At 49.1% G+C, this 16,829-nt stretch overlaps 6 protein-coding genes across 6 annotated transcripts; 4 read left to right on the forward strand and 2 right to left on the reverse strand.

Moving 5' to 3' along the window:
* The first annotated feature begins 716 nt into the window (after positions 1 to 716).
* Positions 717 to 2,177, forward strand: BDV38DRAFT_252514 (peroxiredoxin family protein). The gene is made up of 4 exons (XM_032055134.1): positions 717 to 1,465; positions 1,525 to 1,801; positions 1,861 to 2,004; positions 2,069 to 2,177. The coding sequence occupies exons 1-4, from the start codon at positions 1,416 to 1,418 to the stop codon at positions 2,102 to 2,104; spliced, it is 507 nt and encodes a 168-aa protein (XP_031911360.1). The 5' UTR covers positions 717 to 1,415; the 3' UTR covers positions 2,105 to 2,177.
* A 315-nt stretch (positions 2,178 to 2,492) lies between these two features.
* Positions 2,493 to 5,469, forward strand: BDV38DRAFT_140368 (ribonuclease P/MRP protein subunit POP1). Its single transcript, XM_032051415.1, has 2 exons — positions 2,493 to 2,924; positions 3,026 to 5,469. Exons 1-2 carry the CDS (start codon positions 2,589 to 2,591, stop codon positions 5,336 to 5,338), a joined length of 2,649 nt encoding a protein of 882 aa, XP_031911361.1. The 5' UTR covers positions 2,493 to 2,588; the 3' UTR covers positions 5,339 to 5,469.
* A 78-nt stretch (positions 5,470 to 5,547) lies between these two features.
* On the reverse strand, positions 5,548 to 6,895 carry BDV38DRAFT_140359 (Mic19 family protein). Its single transcript, XM_032051414.1, has 3 exons — positions 6,616 to 6,895; positions 6,336 to 6,393; positions 5,548 to 6,257 (listed from the first exon to the last, which is right to left on the reverse strand). The coding sequence occupies exons 1-3, from the start codon at positions 6,672 to 6,674 to the stop codon at positions 5,757 to 5,759; spliced, it is 618 nt and encodes a 205-aa protein (XP_031911362.1). The 5' UTR covers positions 6,675 to 6,895; the 3' UTR covers positions 5,548 to 5,756.
* Positions 6,896 to 8,098: 1,203 nt separating this feature from the next.
* Positions 8,099 to 9,985, forward strand: glkA (glucokinase glkA). Its single transcript, XM_032055135.1, has 2 exons — positions 8,099 to 8,329; positions 8,388 to 9,985. Exons 1-2 carry the CDS (start codon positions 8,147 to 8,149, stop codon positions 9,684 to 9,686), a joined length of 1,482 nt encoding a protein of 493 aa, XP_031911363.1. The 5' UTR covers positions 8,099 to 8,146; the 3' UTR covers positions 9,687 to 9,985.
* Positions 9,986 to 10,718: 733 nt separating this feature from the next.
* BDV38DRAFT_140375 (MDR family MFS transporter) lies at positions 10,719 to 13,050 on the forward strand. The gene is made up of 3 exons (XM_032051416.1): positions 10,719 to 11,244; positions 11,334 to 12,140; positions 12,198 to 13,050. The coding sequence occupies exons 1-3, from the start codon at positions 10,951 to 10,953 to the stop codon at positions 12,843 to 12,845; spliced, it is 1,749 nt and encodes a 582-aa protein (XP_031911364.1). The 5' UTR covers positions 10,719 to 10,950; the 3' UTR covers positions 12,846 to 13,050.
* Positions 13,051 to 13,121: 71 nt separating this feature from the next.
* Positions 13,122 to 16,336, reverse strand: BDV38DRAFT_272842 (cytochrome P450; the record flags this gene model as incomplete). Its single annotated transcript, XM_032057563.1, has 5 exons — positions 13,122 to 13,274; positions 13,397 to 13,741; positions 14,600 to 15,472; positions 15,536 to 16,150; positions 16,259 to 16,336. 5 exons carry the CDS (start codon positions 16,334 to 16,336, stop codon positions 13,122 to 13,124), a joined length of 2,064 nt encoding a protein of 687 aa, XP_031911365.1.
* Positions 16,337 to 16,829: the final 493 nt, after the last annotated feature.

Below are 16,829 nucleotides of genomic sequence, written 5' to 3' on the forward strand. Positions count from 1 at the left end.
AAACATGCCTGAACTTCACAAAAACTCATGAAAAGATACAGCCTTACCAGAATGTGGGTATTCCCCTTTAAGTTCCCGGTGGCTTAATAATATTCAAGGTCGTGAAACAATTGACAAATTATTGGCTCAGCGTGCCCAGATAAGGGGGTGTATTGCTTCTAGAACCTTACTGATATGTAATCGGGAACTCGTCTAGTTACTAGTAGTTATCCTTTGCCCAGACCTAGACCTATTCCTTATGTAAGCCCTGGGGTTTGGAGTCCTGAGAGGTTACCTGAATTTCGGCATCCCTACAGATTGGTGCTTGAAGGCGGCGGATAACCGACTTCTACCAGACAAAGCCTCCCTCTGATGGAACTTCGAGTAACAGGACAAATCTTATCAGATCTTTCTTTCTCCGTATGGTTCCCGTCTCTCGGATGCTCGCTCCGACGTTGTTCAGGTCCGAGTGGCAAGATAGCCGAACTTAGTTTACTATGTACCAGACCCAGTTTTGTCCTGGATTCTTTATGAGCCAAAGAAAATAAAAACTGAACGTTCTATGACATAGCATTTCTCTCTCTTCACCTTTTTTTTTCCCTCCCAAAATAGTATGGCCACGCCACTGTCCGTATATACATTAGTCACGTGTAAGCGAGGGGTCGACGGTAGGCGGTGAAAGTCGGAGATACTACTATCAAGGTCCCTTTTTTTTTTTTTTTTTTTTTTTTTTTTTTTTTTTTTTCAATTGGGCCATACGGAGTACAATAACCGTCTCGGAACAAAACACGCCAGAGAGAAATTAGATAAGGAAAAAGGCTACCGAAGCCCAGTGGTTGCTATGCATTCGGGATATAGCCGTGATTGGCTCAATATTGGTCTGCTAGATCCACCTTTCTCGCCATTGGGACACGAACAATCCTCATCTCAAGAGTCCATAACGCCATCATTGAGGATATGGGATTGAGGTACAGTAAGGATTAAGTAAGATACATTGCATAAAGGATGGCAATTCACTTTCTCTGTACGGCGGGCCCGGAATGACTTCACTGGGCGAGTGAAAAAGGTTCGTCGGACTAGTACTACGGACTACGTACCTTGGTAACCATGAGTGAAAGGGTGGTGGGGGGACATGGCGGGGCATTTCAGTCTCGGGCGGTCTTCTTGATAATACAGCACACCTAAGCCCTCACCAATCGAAAGGATTCGGTATCTTTCTGGTTTGGATCACCTTAGGTGTGTCTGTCTCTTACGGCCCGTGGGACGCGATCTCCGAGAGGGAATCAACCATATATTAACCGCCACATGCTCCTGCCCTTCGCTCTTCCCTTTTGACTTTCCACTTCACCCACAATACATAAATAAACACCCTTTCCCATCCACAACCAATTATTCTTTTCTCTTCCAACCCAATCTAACATACCAATCCAATAAAAATGTCTGGAATCAAGGCCGGTGACAGCTTCCCCTCCGACGTTGTCTTCTCGTAAGCTCCTAAACCCACCCTTTGAACCTTCTTGTGTTAATACTAACCTTCTACCAAAGCTACATCCCCTACACCCCCGAGGCTCAGGAGTTCAACGCTTGCGGTATCCCCATCAACTACAACGCCTCCAAGGAGTGGGCCGACAAGAAGGTCATCCTCTTCGCTCTTCCCGGTGCCTTCACTCCCGTCTGCTCTGCGAACCACGTCCCCGAGTACAAGGAGAAACTCCCTGAGATCCGTGAGAAGGGTGTCGACGTTGTTGCTGTCCTTGCTTACAACGATGCCTACGTCATGAGCGCCTGGGCCAAGGCCAACGGTGTTAAGAACGACGACATCGTATGTTGCTTACCTATAGCACACTTAGCTTTTCGAGTTTCTGCTGACTGACCTTCTAGCTCTTCCTTTCCGACCCCGATGCTAAGTTCTCCAAGAGCCTCGGCTGGGCCGATGATGAGGGCCGCACCAAGCGCTACGCCATCGTCATTGACCACGGCAAGGTCACCTACGCTGCTCTTGAGCCTGCCAAGAACCACCTCGAGGTAAGTTACCATGGACTACAACGCTTGGACCGTTTAATTGAACACATACTCACTTTCATCGCAGTTCTCGAGGGCTGAGACCGTCATCAAGCACCTGTAAATACATCAACAGGAACAAGGACTATGACGTGGGACTAATAGAGGATGCTGACGTTCCAGCAGTGGGGTTAATGGTTTTTTTTTTTTTTTTTTAAAAAAAATTAGACAGCCCACTTTAGAGATACAATAGATAACGAAGCTATGAAATCGTGAACATTCTTTGGTCGTAGTATGATGTCAACCAATAACCTTTTATCGCGTAGTACGAATTAGCTCTGTTACCCCGGTCTCCAAAGATCTACGTTGTAATCGCATCTTTTCCCCTCTTAGCCGTCTATCATTGGTGTGGTACCTTAGGTTGTGTGGCTTTCGGCCGGGAAGAGTGACGCGCTAAAGCTTTCCGAGCACCGCTTTTCCTATATGGAATTTTAATTTCAGACCACATTTAATGCCACTGCACTATAATTCAGCCAGAATTGGTCTTTGTTATCGGATACCTTTCATACCTTTTGTCTGCCCGTTCCCCGACGTCTCAATTGGCCACAATGGCCCTCAACCCTGCTTCGAAGCGCAAGTCCGCTCACCAAGGAGCACAAAATGGCTCCGCAGCAGCTCGGAAGCGCGCCAAAACGTTCGATGCCCGCACACTCGCCGCACAGTCCGCCGAATCTGCCCTTTCTGCTTCCGGAGAACTCGATGTTGCCGCGTATCTCGAAGCTCGTGAATTCGAAATTCGTGCCCTGGAGTCGGGCATGCAGCGATCAAAAGCTGCCCTGACGAGTCGCGCCTTCCAGCAAGTACCTCGATCGTTGAGGAGGAGAACGGCCAGTCACAATGTGAAGAGGGTGCCAAGTAGGTTGAGGGCAAGGGCAAAGAGAGAGGTACGCTAGAAACATTTCTGGTTGCTTCATAAACAGGGCCCAGTGAGCGCTTAGGCTAAGCTATGTGGAAAATCTTGCTAAACAACCTATGGCCTGAATAGATGATGGAAGATAACACACCAACCGTGACGGCACGTCGGAGGAAACCAACAGAGGCCATGCGCATCCGTCTCGAAACCGCCAGACGTCTCCAAAACCTCAATTCAAAGACCAAAGCCAAGAGAGCTCACTCGAAAGCGAAGCGTGATAAAGAGAACCAGAAGTCGCTGGAAGAGGCGGGCAGCCACTCCTTTGATATTGCCCCGCGTGTCCCTAAGATCAAGAAAAATAAGCTCTCGCGTCCACCCCCACCAGATTCCAAATTCAAGAAGCGCCAAAGATGCAAGACGTGGCTCCCTACGCACATGTTTCACGCAAAACGAGCCCACATGACTACGTCTAAAGATCCTTTGTGGCGATTCGCCATTCCTTTGTCGCCGACCGAGAAGAGTTACCGGCCGTCCCATCGGGCGAGGGGCGCTAGGGGCGCTGTGGTATGGGATATGAGCTATATGTCCACCATTCAGCTGGAGGGAACGGAAGGCGCACTAGAATGTTCTCTGAGAGCCATCGGCGTTGACGGGAATGAAGCATGGGGCCCAAAAGGCAAGAAGTGGAGAGCCGGGACAAGAACTTTGCAAGTGTGGGCTTATGAGCGTGATGGGCCACGGAAGCCTATTGCGCCGGTCACCTTGATTCGATGTGCTGAGGAAAAGTCGGGAGACGTTGAGATGATTGATGCGGATAATGCCAACTCTGCTGAAAACAAAAACCCCAAAAATGATAAGAAGAAAGTTTTTATCAGAGTACACCCGTCTGCATTCTTACAGTTGTGGAATGAGCTACTCGAGGTTTCCAAGAAACAGAACCCTCCTGTGATGATTGAAGACCTCCGTTTCGAAATTGGCAGCATCGATATCACAGGCCCAGGCTCCACTGAAGCTCTGCTAGCAGTGCTGAGGCCGGTCGAGTTGAATGGGAACGGTAAACCATCGAACACCCCGGAATCTACGTGGAACTCTTTACTGGGCGTCTCGAATCCTTCATCGCTCCCACAAAACGCCCTTCTTGCATTTTCCGTATCTGATCCTCGTCTCCGTTTCCCACACAAAACAATGAGACCCCCTTCATCTGAGAAGGACATGCAAGACCTGGCTATGACCTTGTCATCCTGGGCACCTGATAATACGCAAACAACACCTTCTCTTTTTGACCGTCGTACACGCTTGGCTGCCGTGCGCCAACTACCCAGCCAAAAAGCCATCAATCGGCGACGGACTGAAGCTGGGCCTGGTCGCCTCCCGACTCCTCGAGATACTGACCCGCAGATCCCGGTGATACTCCTTGCAACTCGACCCAGGGCTCAAACGAAGGATAACAATGCTCCAGGTAGTTGGACTGTACTTCTCCCTTGGAAGTGCGTCCTTCCGGTGTGGTATGCGTTGATGTTTTATACCCTCTCAAGTGGTGGGAACCCGAGACTTGGTGGTTTAAAAGAGCAACAACAGCTCGCTTTTGAAGCAGGAGAACCTTGGTTCCCCGGTGATTTCCCTGGTACGCGTGCTGGGTGGGAATGGGGCTTGCGTGAACGAGAACAGTCAAAGAAGGAATGGGAACGACGTCCTAAGGGACGGAGAGTTGAATTCGATAGTATTGATTTGGGGGCCGACCAGAAAGGTGAGATTGGCCGGGGTTGGGCATGCGACTGGGAGAGACTGGTGAAGGGTGCAGGAGCTCTCGACGCCAGCGATCTAAATGAAAAGGACAACAAATCGAAAGCTGAGGGCGAAAATGCTACACGGCAAGATGGCGAGGACGAGGAAACCTTTGCGGACGGCCTTCCGCTCGGTATACACCACCTACAGCCAGCCGAAGCCGATCGTGCGCTTAGAGAGCACAGTTCTAGTGCTAACAACTCAGCTCTTGCGACTGTAAGGGTCTCCTTATTTAATCGAGGCACCCCTACTCCGCGAGCTCGAATCTATCGTCTACCTACCACCAGCCAGGAACTCCGCCAGAAATGGCTTTCTTTTGCATCAGCTAAGCCGGCTGGTGTCAAATCACCTTCCCGAGGAACTTCCAACGCTGGTTCAGACCCCCAACAGCGCCTCGCTGCATCTATTCTATCCGCCCAAATCGACGCAGATGTCCGTCAGGAGCATTTGCCCCTTCCATCGGAAGAAGATCTCATTGGCTTTATAACAACAGGGAATTTCAATCTCTCCGCAGGTAAGGCCACAGGAGTTGGTTCGATACAGATGTCGAAGGTCACTCCAGCTGCCCTGGGAAAATGCAAGGCTCGAGAAAGGACCATGTGCATCATTCGGGGAGCGGGTGAGAGGGTAGGAAGACTGGGTTATTGGGAGGTTGCTTGAACGCATGTGCTGTGTAGGTATTGAAAACTATGTCACTTCTATATGATACCCAGGATTGTTTTCCTCCTTCGGACTTTATCTCAGACGTAGACTTCGCTACGAGTTATATTCCGATCACATAATGAGAGACTGCCAATATATATTGATAGACACGAAGTTGATAGTTTTAGCTGTTCAAAACCCCTACATACGGGATGCACAGTTCTATGACATGATAAAACCATCTTAAAATACTCACTTAAACCATGAGTATCCTCGATAAATGGCCAAAAAATTCCACGCAAGTAATAGTCACAGCTTGAGCCTAATTCCGGTACATACAGGAACATATACACAACATAACACGAGAGATCTGAGGAATCTGAGGAATCTGAGGAATCTATTGTTAAGCAACACATATAGTTTTTCACTTCGTCATCTAACCAACAACCCGGTCCACGAATGCCTCCTCAAGCTTAGCAACCTCCTTCTTGAACGCATCAACCTCCTGCCAGCAGTCCAAAGGCCGGCGGTCATTCAAGCGCAAGCAGCTCACGACATTTGACTTTGCCTTCTCAACACTCTCATCAATCTCAACCAACTTTCTCCGGCCCTCAAGCTTAGCACGCAGCTCCTCGATTTCGGTGTTCACCGAGTCACGGGACACATCATGGTTGATGGGCTGCGCATCGGGGACAGGGGCAGGAGTGTATTCGCGGCCCGCGAAAGGGATCCGGGGGGCATCCAAGTTCAGCGAGCCAGGGGGGTAGCTGACGTTTGGTGTGGAAGAGAACGACGAGGGAGCAGTGTCTTTGGATTCCGCAATGCGCTTTTCGATCTCAGCAATGGTCTGCTGCTCGCGTTGACGGAGACGTTCGAGCTCTTGGGCTACGCGCGCCTGGATCTGGAGTTCGATGCTCTTTGCGCGCGAGGAGTCCGTCTATTCTGGTTAGTTTTGGCTGCCAATTGGTTGTTTTCGGTAATTGTTCTGAAAAGTGTTTGGCGGATATATACGTACCTCGGTGTTGGATTGGAGGTTGTCAACGAGGTTAGATGAGAACTGGATGGGACCACCGCTATAAAAATCAACAGGGTCAGCTTACTCAATTGAATGCCGCATGGTATCTGAGGGATTTGTGTCTGTCCTCTGCCTCTTCAAATCTACCCATTGCCCGGCGTGAAGTGTCCCTTCTCTTTTAACGTACGAAAAAATGCCCGTCCCTTTCTCTCTTCATATCTGGGACCGGTAGAATGTCCACCGAAAAAGCAATTGACTGACAGTACAAACATAAACATACCTCGAAAAAACATGTTTCGAACCCGCCGAAGCGTCAGGCTTGGAGCTACCGGCGCCCATTGTGTTTAATTAATGGAATTGATCCCTTCCCTCGGATCTTTAGAAAGAAAGACAAATTTAGTCCTTTTCGGTGCCTGAGTAGAGCTCCGATTTAACACCGTGAAGACAGCGGAGACAGCAGGGCCTGGGCAATTCCAAGGTCGTCAGAGGAGTTCGCATATCGCCGTTTCTACGCAGCAGCCGACTTCCGCCGGCGTTATATCACGTGATGCTTAGTCACTTATATGTACTAGTACTTACGCATAGAAGTACTAGTACTAGTATGCAATCAAGTGATGTGTGCCCTTTTGTCCTTCTCTTGTTCATTTGCCCCTCTAACTCTATTCCTAGTTCTTTTGTGTTCTAGTATTGATCTAGATGTGATTTTATAACATGGCGGCTGTTGTTCAATGCGACTTAATTGGTTAGTTGTTCGAGTCGCAATGTAACCCTGTACCGTGATCGAGATAAGCCAAAGGAGATACCGGTAGTGGTACTTAATAGTTGGTAAAAGCCACGGAGAATCTAAATCAAGGACTAGTGCGTTATAGGATCAGGTTATTAAGTGTAGCCTGATCATCATTGCCGCCAGTGACTACAGGGGCAGGTGGTTTGCTCTCCGGTGTATACAAAGCGATTTGACAAAGAGAATCTGGTGTATTAGTTGTGTATCATAGAGAGATACATATTTACTGGAGAAGGGAGTCCTCCGTAGGTACTCGATACTCCTGTAACTTTGCCCGGCTCTTTCCCCACCTTCTGTCACCTAACCACCATGCATGTCAGCCTCTTAATGTCACCCCAGACTAGCACTCCATACGGAGAATGCTCACACCGGACGTGATAAGGCCATTCTTGTACATACTATACTATATTTCGTTGGTAGTGTTCCCCTCGTGTATCGCACCACCAATAACGATCATTCCTTTCCTTCCGTGTCTTCCCCGTGTCTACACGCCGTCCTAACCATTGTCTCTCACCGGTAAAACACCCCACACAGTTTCGTAGCGTCATGGAACGGGTTCGCTACCATCAAGGCTTCCATTTGCATCCATGCCATGCAATGCTAAGACAGATCGATTGGGGCCCGAAACATTCGGGAAAATATCCAATAATTCTAGGGTCTCAGTGAAGAGAAGCGCCGGCGAACCCGGACACCCCATTGGCTCAATGCCCTTAGGTCTAAATCTGGCCCACTGACTGACCTCATCGACCCCTCCCCGTCACCTTCACTACGCATGCGCCCTCAATATTATCGCTTGGATACCATGCAACCTATATATAATTCCTGGAAATAATTTTTTTTCCCCTTCCCCTTCCCTTCCTCCCCCGCCTATTCTCTAACCCCTCCACACCTGCTCGTGTTGTTCCCTCTTTTACCTCACTTCCTTCCATCCTTCAACTTATTCTTCTGTCAACTCGCTTTCTAAACACTCTAACTTTCTCCCCCCCCCCCCAACTATCCTACTTTCCGTTTCCTCCCGCTTCCCACAATGTCATCCGCTTTGTTGGACGAAGCTGCGCGGATTGCCCGCCAGTTTGATTTCCCCGCCGAGGGCGTCCAACGCGGGGTGAAAGAGTATATCCGGGAGATGGATGAAGGACTGAGCAAAGAGGGCACAACTCTGAGCCAAATCCCGACGTTCGTTACCTCCGTACCAAATGGCACAGAGAAGGTATATTGTTGAGTCTGTCTATTACATCACAATTGCATGTCTGACTTGGTTGCGACAGGGACTGTACCTAGCCGTAGATCTTGGCGGCACCAACTTTCGCGTGTGTTCAGTAGATCTACACGGCGACAACACCTTTTCTCTTACACAGTCTAAAATCATGATCCCTCGTGAATTGATGGCTTCCGGTACCTCCAAGGATCTCTTCACCTTCTTGGCTCGCCAGATCGAAGCTTTCCTGCGTATCCACCACAACGAACACTTCGAAGCTCACCTCCAACGTCGACGTGAAGGAAAGGGTGAAGAGGAATTGTTTGATTTGGGCTTCACTTTCAGTTTCCCCGTGCGCCAGGTCGGCATTAACAAGGGAACCCTCATTCGCTGGACGAAGGGCTTCAACATTCCCGATGCCGTCGGCCATGATGTCTGCGCGTTATTGCAAGGTGCGCTCGATGCTCTGGAGCTCCCCGTGCGCGTGGCCGCTCTTGTCAATGACACAGTTGGAACCTTGATGGCCCGTTCATACACCTCCCCTGGTGAAACAGGAACTTTCCTCGGTGCCATCTTCGGCACTGGTACCAACGGTGCCTACGTCGAGAAGCTTGACAAGATCTCTAAGATGGCTACTATCGAGCATTCCGACTACGATAAGACAACGGGTGAAATGATTATCAATGCTGAATGGGGTAGCTTTGATAACCACTTGAGTGTCTTGCCCAACACCGTCTACGACCAGCAGCTGGATGAGGAGAGTAACAACCCTGGCATCCAGATGTTCGAAAAGCGAGTGTCCGGAATGTTCCTGGGTGAGATTCTGCGCCGTGTCCTGGTCGATCTTTACCGCAATGAATCTCTGGGTCTGTTCAAGCCCAGCGCCTCGTCGGATGTTGTCGTTCCAGAAAACTCTACGCTCTTCCGTCAGTGGGGCCTTGATACCAGCCTCCTGAGCTTGGTTGAAGCTGACAACAGCGAGAGCATGGAGCCTACCAAGACAGCATTGAAGGACCACTTGAAGATTGAACGGGCTAGCACCACGGACTGCAAGGCTGTTAAGACAATTGTGCATGCCATTGGCAAGCGCGCTGCTCGTCTGAGCGCCGTACCTCTTGCTGCCATCCTCATCGCCACCAAGAAACTCGAGACTGACGATCTGGTGGACGTTGGTGTCGACGGTAGCTTGGTCGAGTTCTACCCTAACTTTGAGGGATACATGCGTGACGCCTTGCGTGAGGTGCCCGAGGTAGGCCCTGCCGGCGATAAGAAGGTGCGCATTGGCATCTCGAAGGATGGTAGTGGCGTTGGTGCGGCTTTGATTGCCCTGGTGGCTAGCAAGGAAGAAGCCAGGATGAAGACCCAGTAGTGGTCGTATGACTAACACTTTGCGATGTTCTCAACTTTATTCCCCGCCTCCCCTTTTTTTTTATGGTTTATTATGAATGGGTGACCTCAGATTGTCGGTGAAGACTACTTTATCTTCACCTTCCCTAGCCGCTTTTTCGCGCGGTGAAGACCATGTGCTCGAGTTTGCAGGGACGGCTTACTGTGAAAGGACCTGGAGTTAGAGAGAGTGGCTGGGAAGAAGGGTGTAACAATATTCATTTTTACGGCGTTAATTAGCATTGTCATGGAACACGGAAGATCTGTTGCAATAAAAAAATCCTACTCATGAAGCTCTTTTTAACAGCGTCCTGATTAGTATAATAAGTAGTATTATTTATGGATCAGAACCTTGACTAAACCCCGGAGTGTTACTTTATTTGCTGATCAACCCAGACCATCCATTCTGTGCCAATAGTCTAATGATCCATTTAAACCCCCGGACTCCATACAGTACCCGCTCGCCACGGTACCTTAGCATTAGAGTTTCATACATGAGCACATAAGGTTGAGAGATCCGCTTATAGATGGGCTCCCGCTCCAGGAAATCCTTTTCCATCATTTTATTGCTCAAGCTAGGCCAACCTGCAGAACTCAGATGCAGAGAGCCCTAAGCGAGAAGTACCATACTAGGAGAGTCCAGGTATTCACCGTCCACTTTACAATGACCAACGGGTTATTCATCTTACTATTTAAATACTCAGCGGCAGGGTCCAGGCTGGTCCGTCTGTAGTCTAGACCGTGCCACTTTCTTTGTTGTCTTTCTAGGACTTCATAGTCCATTATTCTTCATTACGGGACCACGGGTTGCCAAAGTTCCGTGGAAAGAGACACCTCATGACTATTTTGGGATAAACTATGGACAGCTGAGCGGACATCCTTCGGTCTTCGGGAGGAAAAGATCCCGCTCATTCATGTAGTACAAAGCGAACCGAGATGGAAATCCAGTCTTTTTCCGAAGTGACGCTGCTGCGGAGGTGTTTTATCACTTCACCGATTGGGTACAGGGCAAAACTCGTCACCCTTTGCATCGTCACCGTGTCATCAATGAATCAGTGACCGGTCTTATATCGCCTCACTAGTGAAAAGGAAGACCCTCCTTGCCTCCTACTACTTTTCCATACCTCTCCCCTTCGTTAGATTAATGACCTCAACTGTTCCTTCCTTTTACGTCACTTTCTTTTCTGTCTTTCATACCTCTTATTCCCATCTCATCTCTATCGAGATCCTCTAAGTCAATAGATACAATGCAGGACAATAGACTACAAGACACTCTTGGCTCACCGCCACATACCAGTTCTGTATCCGACAACATGTCAGTGGAGGGAAGGCCATCCATAGAAAAAGGGAGTACACTGGCAGGCTCACAGGGAGAGCCACCTGCGTTGGCCTCAGAAGCGAAGGATGAAAACACTATATCTGTGGCGAACACTAGTCCAAGCGATGAAGCACAGCAAGAGGAGGAAGAAGAGTATCCAAGCTCTTGGAGGCTTGGCCTGATTACCATCGCATTAGCCCTTGCCATCTTCTGTCTGGCATTGGTAAGTCCATTAATTCACTACTTGCCGGCAATAAATGTTACGCATGACCTTCGGATGACCATTCTTACTAATGATCTTGGCTTACTTAGGATAACACCATCATTTCCACGGCAATTCCGAAGATCACAGATCAGTTCAAGTCCCTTGAAGATGTGGGCTGGTATGGCAGCGCATACCTCCTGACAACGTGTGCATTGTGCCTGACGTTCGGCAAGCTATATACCTTCTACTCCACAAAATGGGTCTACTTGATGGCTCTCTTTGTTTTCGAACTGGGATCTCTGATCTGCGGGATCGCGCCGAATTCGTTAACCCTGATCATTGGCCGAGCCATAGCCGGCCTGGGGGCAGCGGGACTATTTTCGGGGGCACTCATTATCATTGCTCAGACGGTGCCACTGAGCCGACGACCAATCTTCGCCGCGATGATGGGATCAATGTATGGAATTGCAAGTGTGGCAGGTCCCTTGATGGGTGGCGCGTTTACGGACCATCTCAGTTGGAGATGGTGTTTTTACATCAACTTACCCTTTGGCGGAGTGACTGCTTTCTTTATCCTTTTCTTATTCAAGGCGCCCAAGTCCGTCAAGGACAAATCCGGCTTCAAAAACCAAATGGCACAACTGGACTTCCCTGGAACTGTCCTCTTCATGCCATCAATTATCTGTGTATTGCTCGCGCTACAATGGGGAGGCACTATGTATGCCTGGAGCAATGCTCGGATCATCGCTCTTTTCATTGTTTTCGGGATCCTTCTCATTGCCTTCTGCTGTGTACAGTGGTGGCAGCAAGACAAGGCTACGGTACCTCCACGGCTGGTCAAGAATCGGAATGTATGGGGAGCTGCAGCTTACAGCTTCTGCGTCGGTGGAGCATTTTTCATATTTGTCTACTATGTAAGCTTGTACCTCCCACGGATCACAAGAGACATTTGCTAATTTGCGCATTCATAGCTTCCCATTTGGTTCCAAGCGATAAAGGGTGTCACGGCAACCAGGTCGGGCATAATGAACCTTCCGTTGCTCCTTCCTATGATTGTTGCCTCCATTGCTGCTGGTGCTTGTGTCACTCTGGTTGGATACTATACACCGTTCATGATCGCCACGCCGATTCTCATTTCAATTGGCGGTGGGCTTTTGAGCACGTTGAAAGTCGATTCAGGGGATGCTGCATGGATTGGGTATCAGGTTCTATACGGAATTGGCGTGGGCTTGGGTATGCAGCAACCCATGATTGTGGTTCAAGCCGCCCTCCCAATTGCCGATGTCCCCACTGCGACGGCTTTCGTCATGTTCTCCCAGACACTGGGAGGCGCGCTTTTTGTCTCTGTCGCACAGAATGTCTTTCAAAACCAACTGCGCAAGAACATTCTTACCAAAGCCCCTGATGTTGATGTTGCCACGGTGGTTGGCGCCGGGGCAACCATGCTACGGCAGGCTGTATCGAAGGACATATTACCTACAGTTCTCGAAGCCTACAACGACGCTATCACCCAGACATTCTATGCTGCAGTGGCTATAGGGGCGATAGGCCTCTTTGCGGCACTTCCTATAGAGTGGCTGTCCGTAAAAGGCAGGAAAGTTGAGGCGATGGCCGTTTAAGAACGTACTATTTCTAGGCCTTGCTTAAAGGATGGGGTTACGCTTCGCTTCATGCTAAGCATACTGCAGTTTACAAGTTCTGTTTAATATGGCTTACTGCCTCTTTGTCATCATGGAGAATGGGGAGGTTCCACGTCTGGTATTCGGTGAAGTGGACTTTTCTTGTTCTGTTAGGCTATGTATATACGGATTCTTCCCTTGCATGGAAATAATTAATAGAATCTATAACTTACCCTAGTGCTAACGATGTGAAATCTAAAACCAGTACCGGACGTTTCAAACAACCGCATAAAGACTCAAATAAATTCCCCAGATAACTCCACAGGCGCTCCCAAATACCACTCGTCGGTCCACAGGAACAACAGTATACATAAGCGCCGACACAATAGGCCGAAACTTTAGACGAGCTATCATGATGGGACCAAAATCCTACTCTTGTCAGCACCGCAACGATATGCTCCCAGAAGAGTAGGCAAGAGCGAATACAAAAGAAAAGAAAAGAAAAAGGGAGAAAGGCAGAAAGGCAGAAAGGCAGAAAAAGGATACCTTACCTCACAAACCAACTCCCAAACCCTCCCCCAATGCGACCCCTTCAACAGGTTGATCAACACAATGAATAAGAGAATGTTACACACCCCAGCAATAGTTTGATCCAAGAGGAACTTCACAGCAAAGTTCCACATCCCAGATCTCTGCTGTTTCGGCTTGAATGGCTTCTCCTTCGTTGGCAGGAGATCATCGGGATCAGGCACATTGTTGCTGTTATTTCTCTTCCAGCTGGGAAAACCCGGAAATCGAGCTTCGATGTATCTCTGCCAGGAGAAATTGGGCGGCACGATAATGGCACCGTATGTGATGAATTGGATGAGTGCGATGGTGTTCAACGCCAATGGCTTCTTTTTTTTTGGATGATTTCTGTTAGTAAGTGGGGAACCCTTTCAAGTTATTGTATTCATACCAGGTCATTGAGGGTAGGTAGTAAGTAATTAGTAGGGGAGGAGGAGGAGGAGGAGGAGGAAGAGGAGGAGGTAGTTGGTTGATTGGTTTTGTATAGGTGTGTTTCAAGAGAACCAAGACACCACCACCTCTACACGGATCATGGGAAATAAAGAAAAAAGTAGTGAAAAGTAAACTTCTACGTACGTTTTCTTTGTACTGGTCTATTAACTGGGCCAGGACATTGGAGATGGCGTTGAGGATCGTGGATTGGATCAGGGTCACTGTCAAGGGGGATGGGGGCATTGTATTGTATGTATTGTTTTCCTTTGGATGATGATGTTCAGGAGGTGATGAGCATCATGAATTTCTGGGGGGTTTGGATTTTGGAAGAATGGTGTAGGTGAGATATGTATATGTATATGGTATTATTGGGTGATAAATTGATATTGTTTTGTTTTTTCTTCTTTTCCTGCTCTGTGTCTTTTGTTTCAAGGGTTTCCTTCATTTACTTAAGTTGTTTGATTTATTTTACCCTTTTGGATTTGTTGCACGTGTTGGGCACGTGTCCTGTTCGCAGGAGTTGGGAAATGAGTGTGACTTGTTTGTTTCCGGTGTGCTTGGCGTTTGGGATATTCTTCCCTCTCTCTTTGGTTTAATTGGAACTAGGATTGTTTGTTTTACTTGGGTCTTTGTTAATAAGAGGGGGGAGGGTTGGTGTTATTAATTTGAATGAATTTGCAATGCGCTATACATAAATCGAACTTCGTTAAAAAGGCCACATACATCGCCTAGACGGTTAAATCCCTCCGGCGGACCGTCACATTCGGCCCCTGCTTGGCGCTGGTGAAATGATCCACTAGAGCCAGATGGCCTTTCTCATCCTCTCCCTGTCGATCGGCTAACTCCATGTCAAACAGGAACATTAACCGCGCAATGGTCAGTCGCATTTCCATGAAAGCCATGCCCTTGCCAATACATCCGCGGGGCCCAATACTGAACGGGCAGAATGCTCTCCGTGCAGTCTCAACAGCATCCTTGGTGCTCTCCCACTTATCATCAGCGGTTACGCATGTTGCCCCCTCAATCCATCTCTCGGGCAAATACGCCTCAGGTTCGCGGTAGTACTGGGGCTGGCGGTGGATGGAGTAAGTTGGGGTCCCACAGTCCGTGCCGGCGGGTAAAAAGGCCCCGTCGACGACGGCGCCGCCCTCCATCACCTCCCGCGGAATGGCCCCCGGAACGGCGGGTGCCAAGCGCAGCGCTTCATCAATGCAGGCTTTCAGGTAAACAAGCTCATTCAATTTGCCGCCGGTGACGATCTCCTCGACTGAGGTGAAGGCCTCACGGACTTCCTTTGTCAGGAGCTTCATGGCGCGCGGGTTGCGGACGAGGTAGAAGATGGTTGCTGCGAGCGTGGTGGAGGTGGTGTCGCTGCCTGCGATCATGAGGACGTTGGCTTCGCCCCAGAGCTCGGGCGTCGTAAGACCCTTGCCCGTCTCGGGGTCCTTGGCGTTGAGCAGGTAGTAGAAGAAGTCTTTCTTGGAGTCGTGGCCTGCCTGCGTACGCTCCTGGGCTCGCTTGTTGGCCTCTACGCGCGAGTTCATGATGAAGTTCCATCGGTCGTTGGTGAGTCGGTGAATGACGATTTGGTCCAAGTGCCAGGTATCAAGGGGCATCCACAGACCGCACTGGTTGATGTTTGTCAGAAAAGGGGGCTATTCTCGGAGAAATCCGAAGTCGTTGTAACTCACCACATAGTGACGGTTGGCCGCGCGATCAACAAGCTGAATCATCTTTCTGCGGCCACTAGAAACCAACATATCGAAACTCTTCCCGAAGCATAGTTCACCCATGACATCGTACGTGAGGTAACTGAACCAATTGCCCATATTCTGGACGGTAGTCTTCTGTGCCTCAACCTTGTTACCGTCCGTCTGCTGCCCTGCCAGGGCTGCGCAAAGCTGGCGAACATGCAGCAACATGACATCCTCCATGCTCTTGAGAGCGTGATCGGAGAAAGCCTGGCTCAGGACCCGTCTCTTCCGGCCATGGACCGTCTTATCAATCACATTGTGCGTGTTATACACGCCCTTGATGGCAGTGAACCCATTGTAGAAATTGGCTTTTTTCAGCTTTTTCCCATGGCCATAGATATCATGCAGACCCTGCGCGGAGTTGATGGAGACAAAATTCGGCGCAACACGGACATGCGATCCATACTGCTGATGCAGATTATGAAGCCACAAATGCCGGTCCCCCTTCAGGCCATGATACAACTGCACCCAGGGGGTTATCGATGCAAGGAACGGACCGTTAAATTTCCGAAGAGGATGCAAAAAGCGGTTGTAAATGACATATGCAAAAGACTATGCGGCCGCAACAGTAAGCAACTCCGATGACGTACATATGCACATCCGATACACCACCAATAGAACAACAAGAGAGGAAGAAAAGAGGTAGGATATGGAACGTACCAAAACACCCAGCAAAGCAGACACCCCCACCACAACCCCCTCAATCGATAACGTCTTCCACACCTCCTGGACGAGCATATTGCAACCCTACTACCCCCTCCACAGGTACTATGGAAACTAACGTAGACCTTCCGTATCCGGAACGGTAGCCGATACAAGCCGAGTCCAACCGAACACCGGTTCCCCCGCAAATGTTCCTGGCAAAGGAAGGAAGTAATATGGAGCTTGGTAATAGGACCAGGTTCACTGGTAGAGCAAATAAATTATCTCTTTGATTTGGGGCTATGGTAGGATACCATTTCCATTCTCCTCTGCCCCCGTATATATACCTCTCTCGAGGCTCGGTTAGAAACGGACCTACTTCTGTTTGGGTGCAAGGGATGGATGAGGGTGTCATACGTATGTCAGCTTTTGTAAGAATGGCGGTTGCGTTCTGGTTTCGGTTTTCTTTACCGTGGTGCTCGTTGGGTTTATTTTTAGTTGCGGGAGAAACGTGTGTGGAAGTTTACTATGGTTGCTGGTAGATAGTGTTTTTGTTTTTGTTTTCTACGCGTTGTTGGTTTGATATACT

Source organism: Aspergillus pseudotamarii, assembly GCF_009193445.1.
Source record: "Aspergillus pseudotamarii strain CBS 117625 unplaced genomic scaffold BDV38scaffold_44, whole genome shotgun sequence".
NCBI lineage: Eukaryota > Fungi > Ascomycota > Eurotiomycetes > Eurotiales > Aspergillaceae > Aspergillus > Aspergillus pseudotamarii.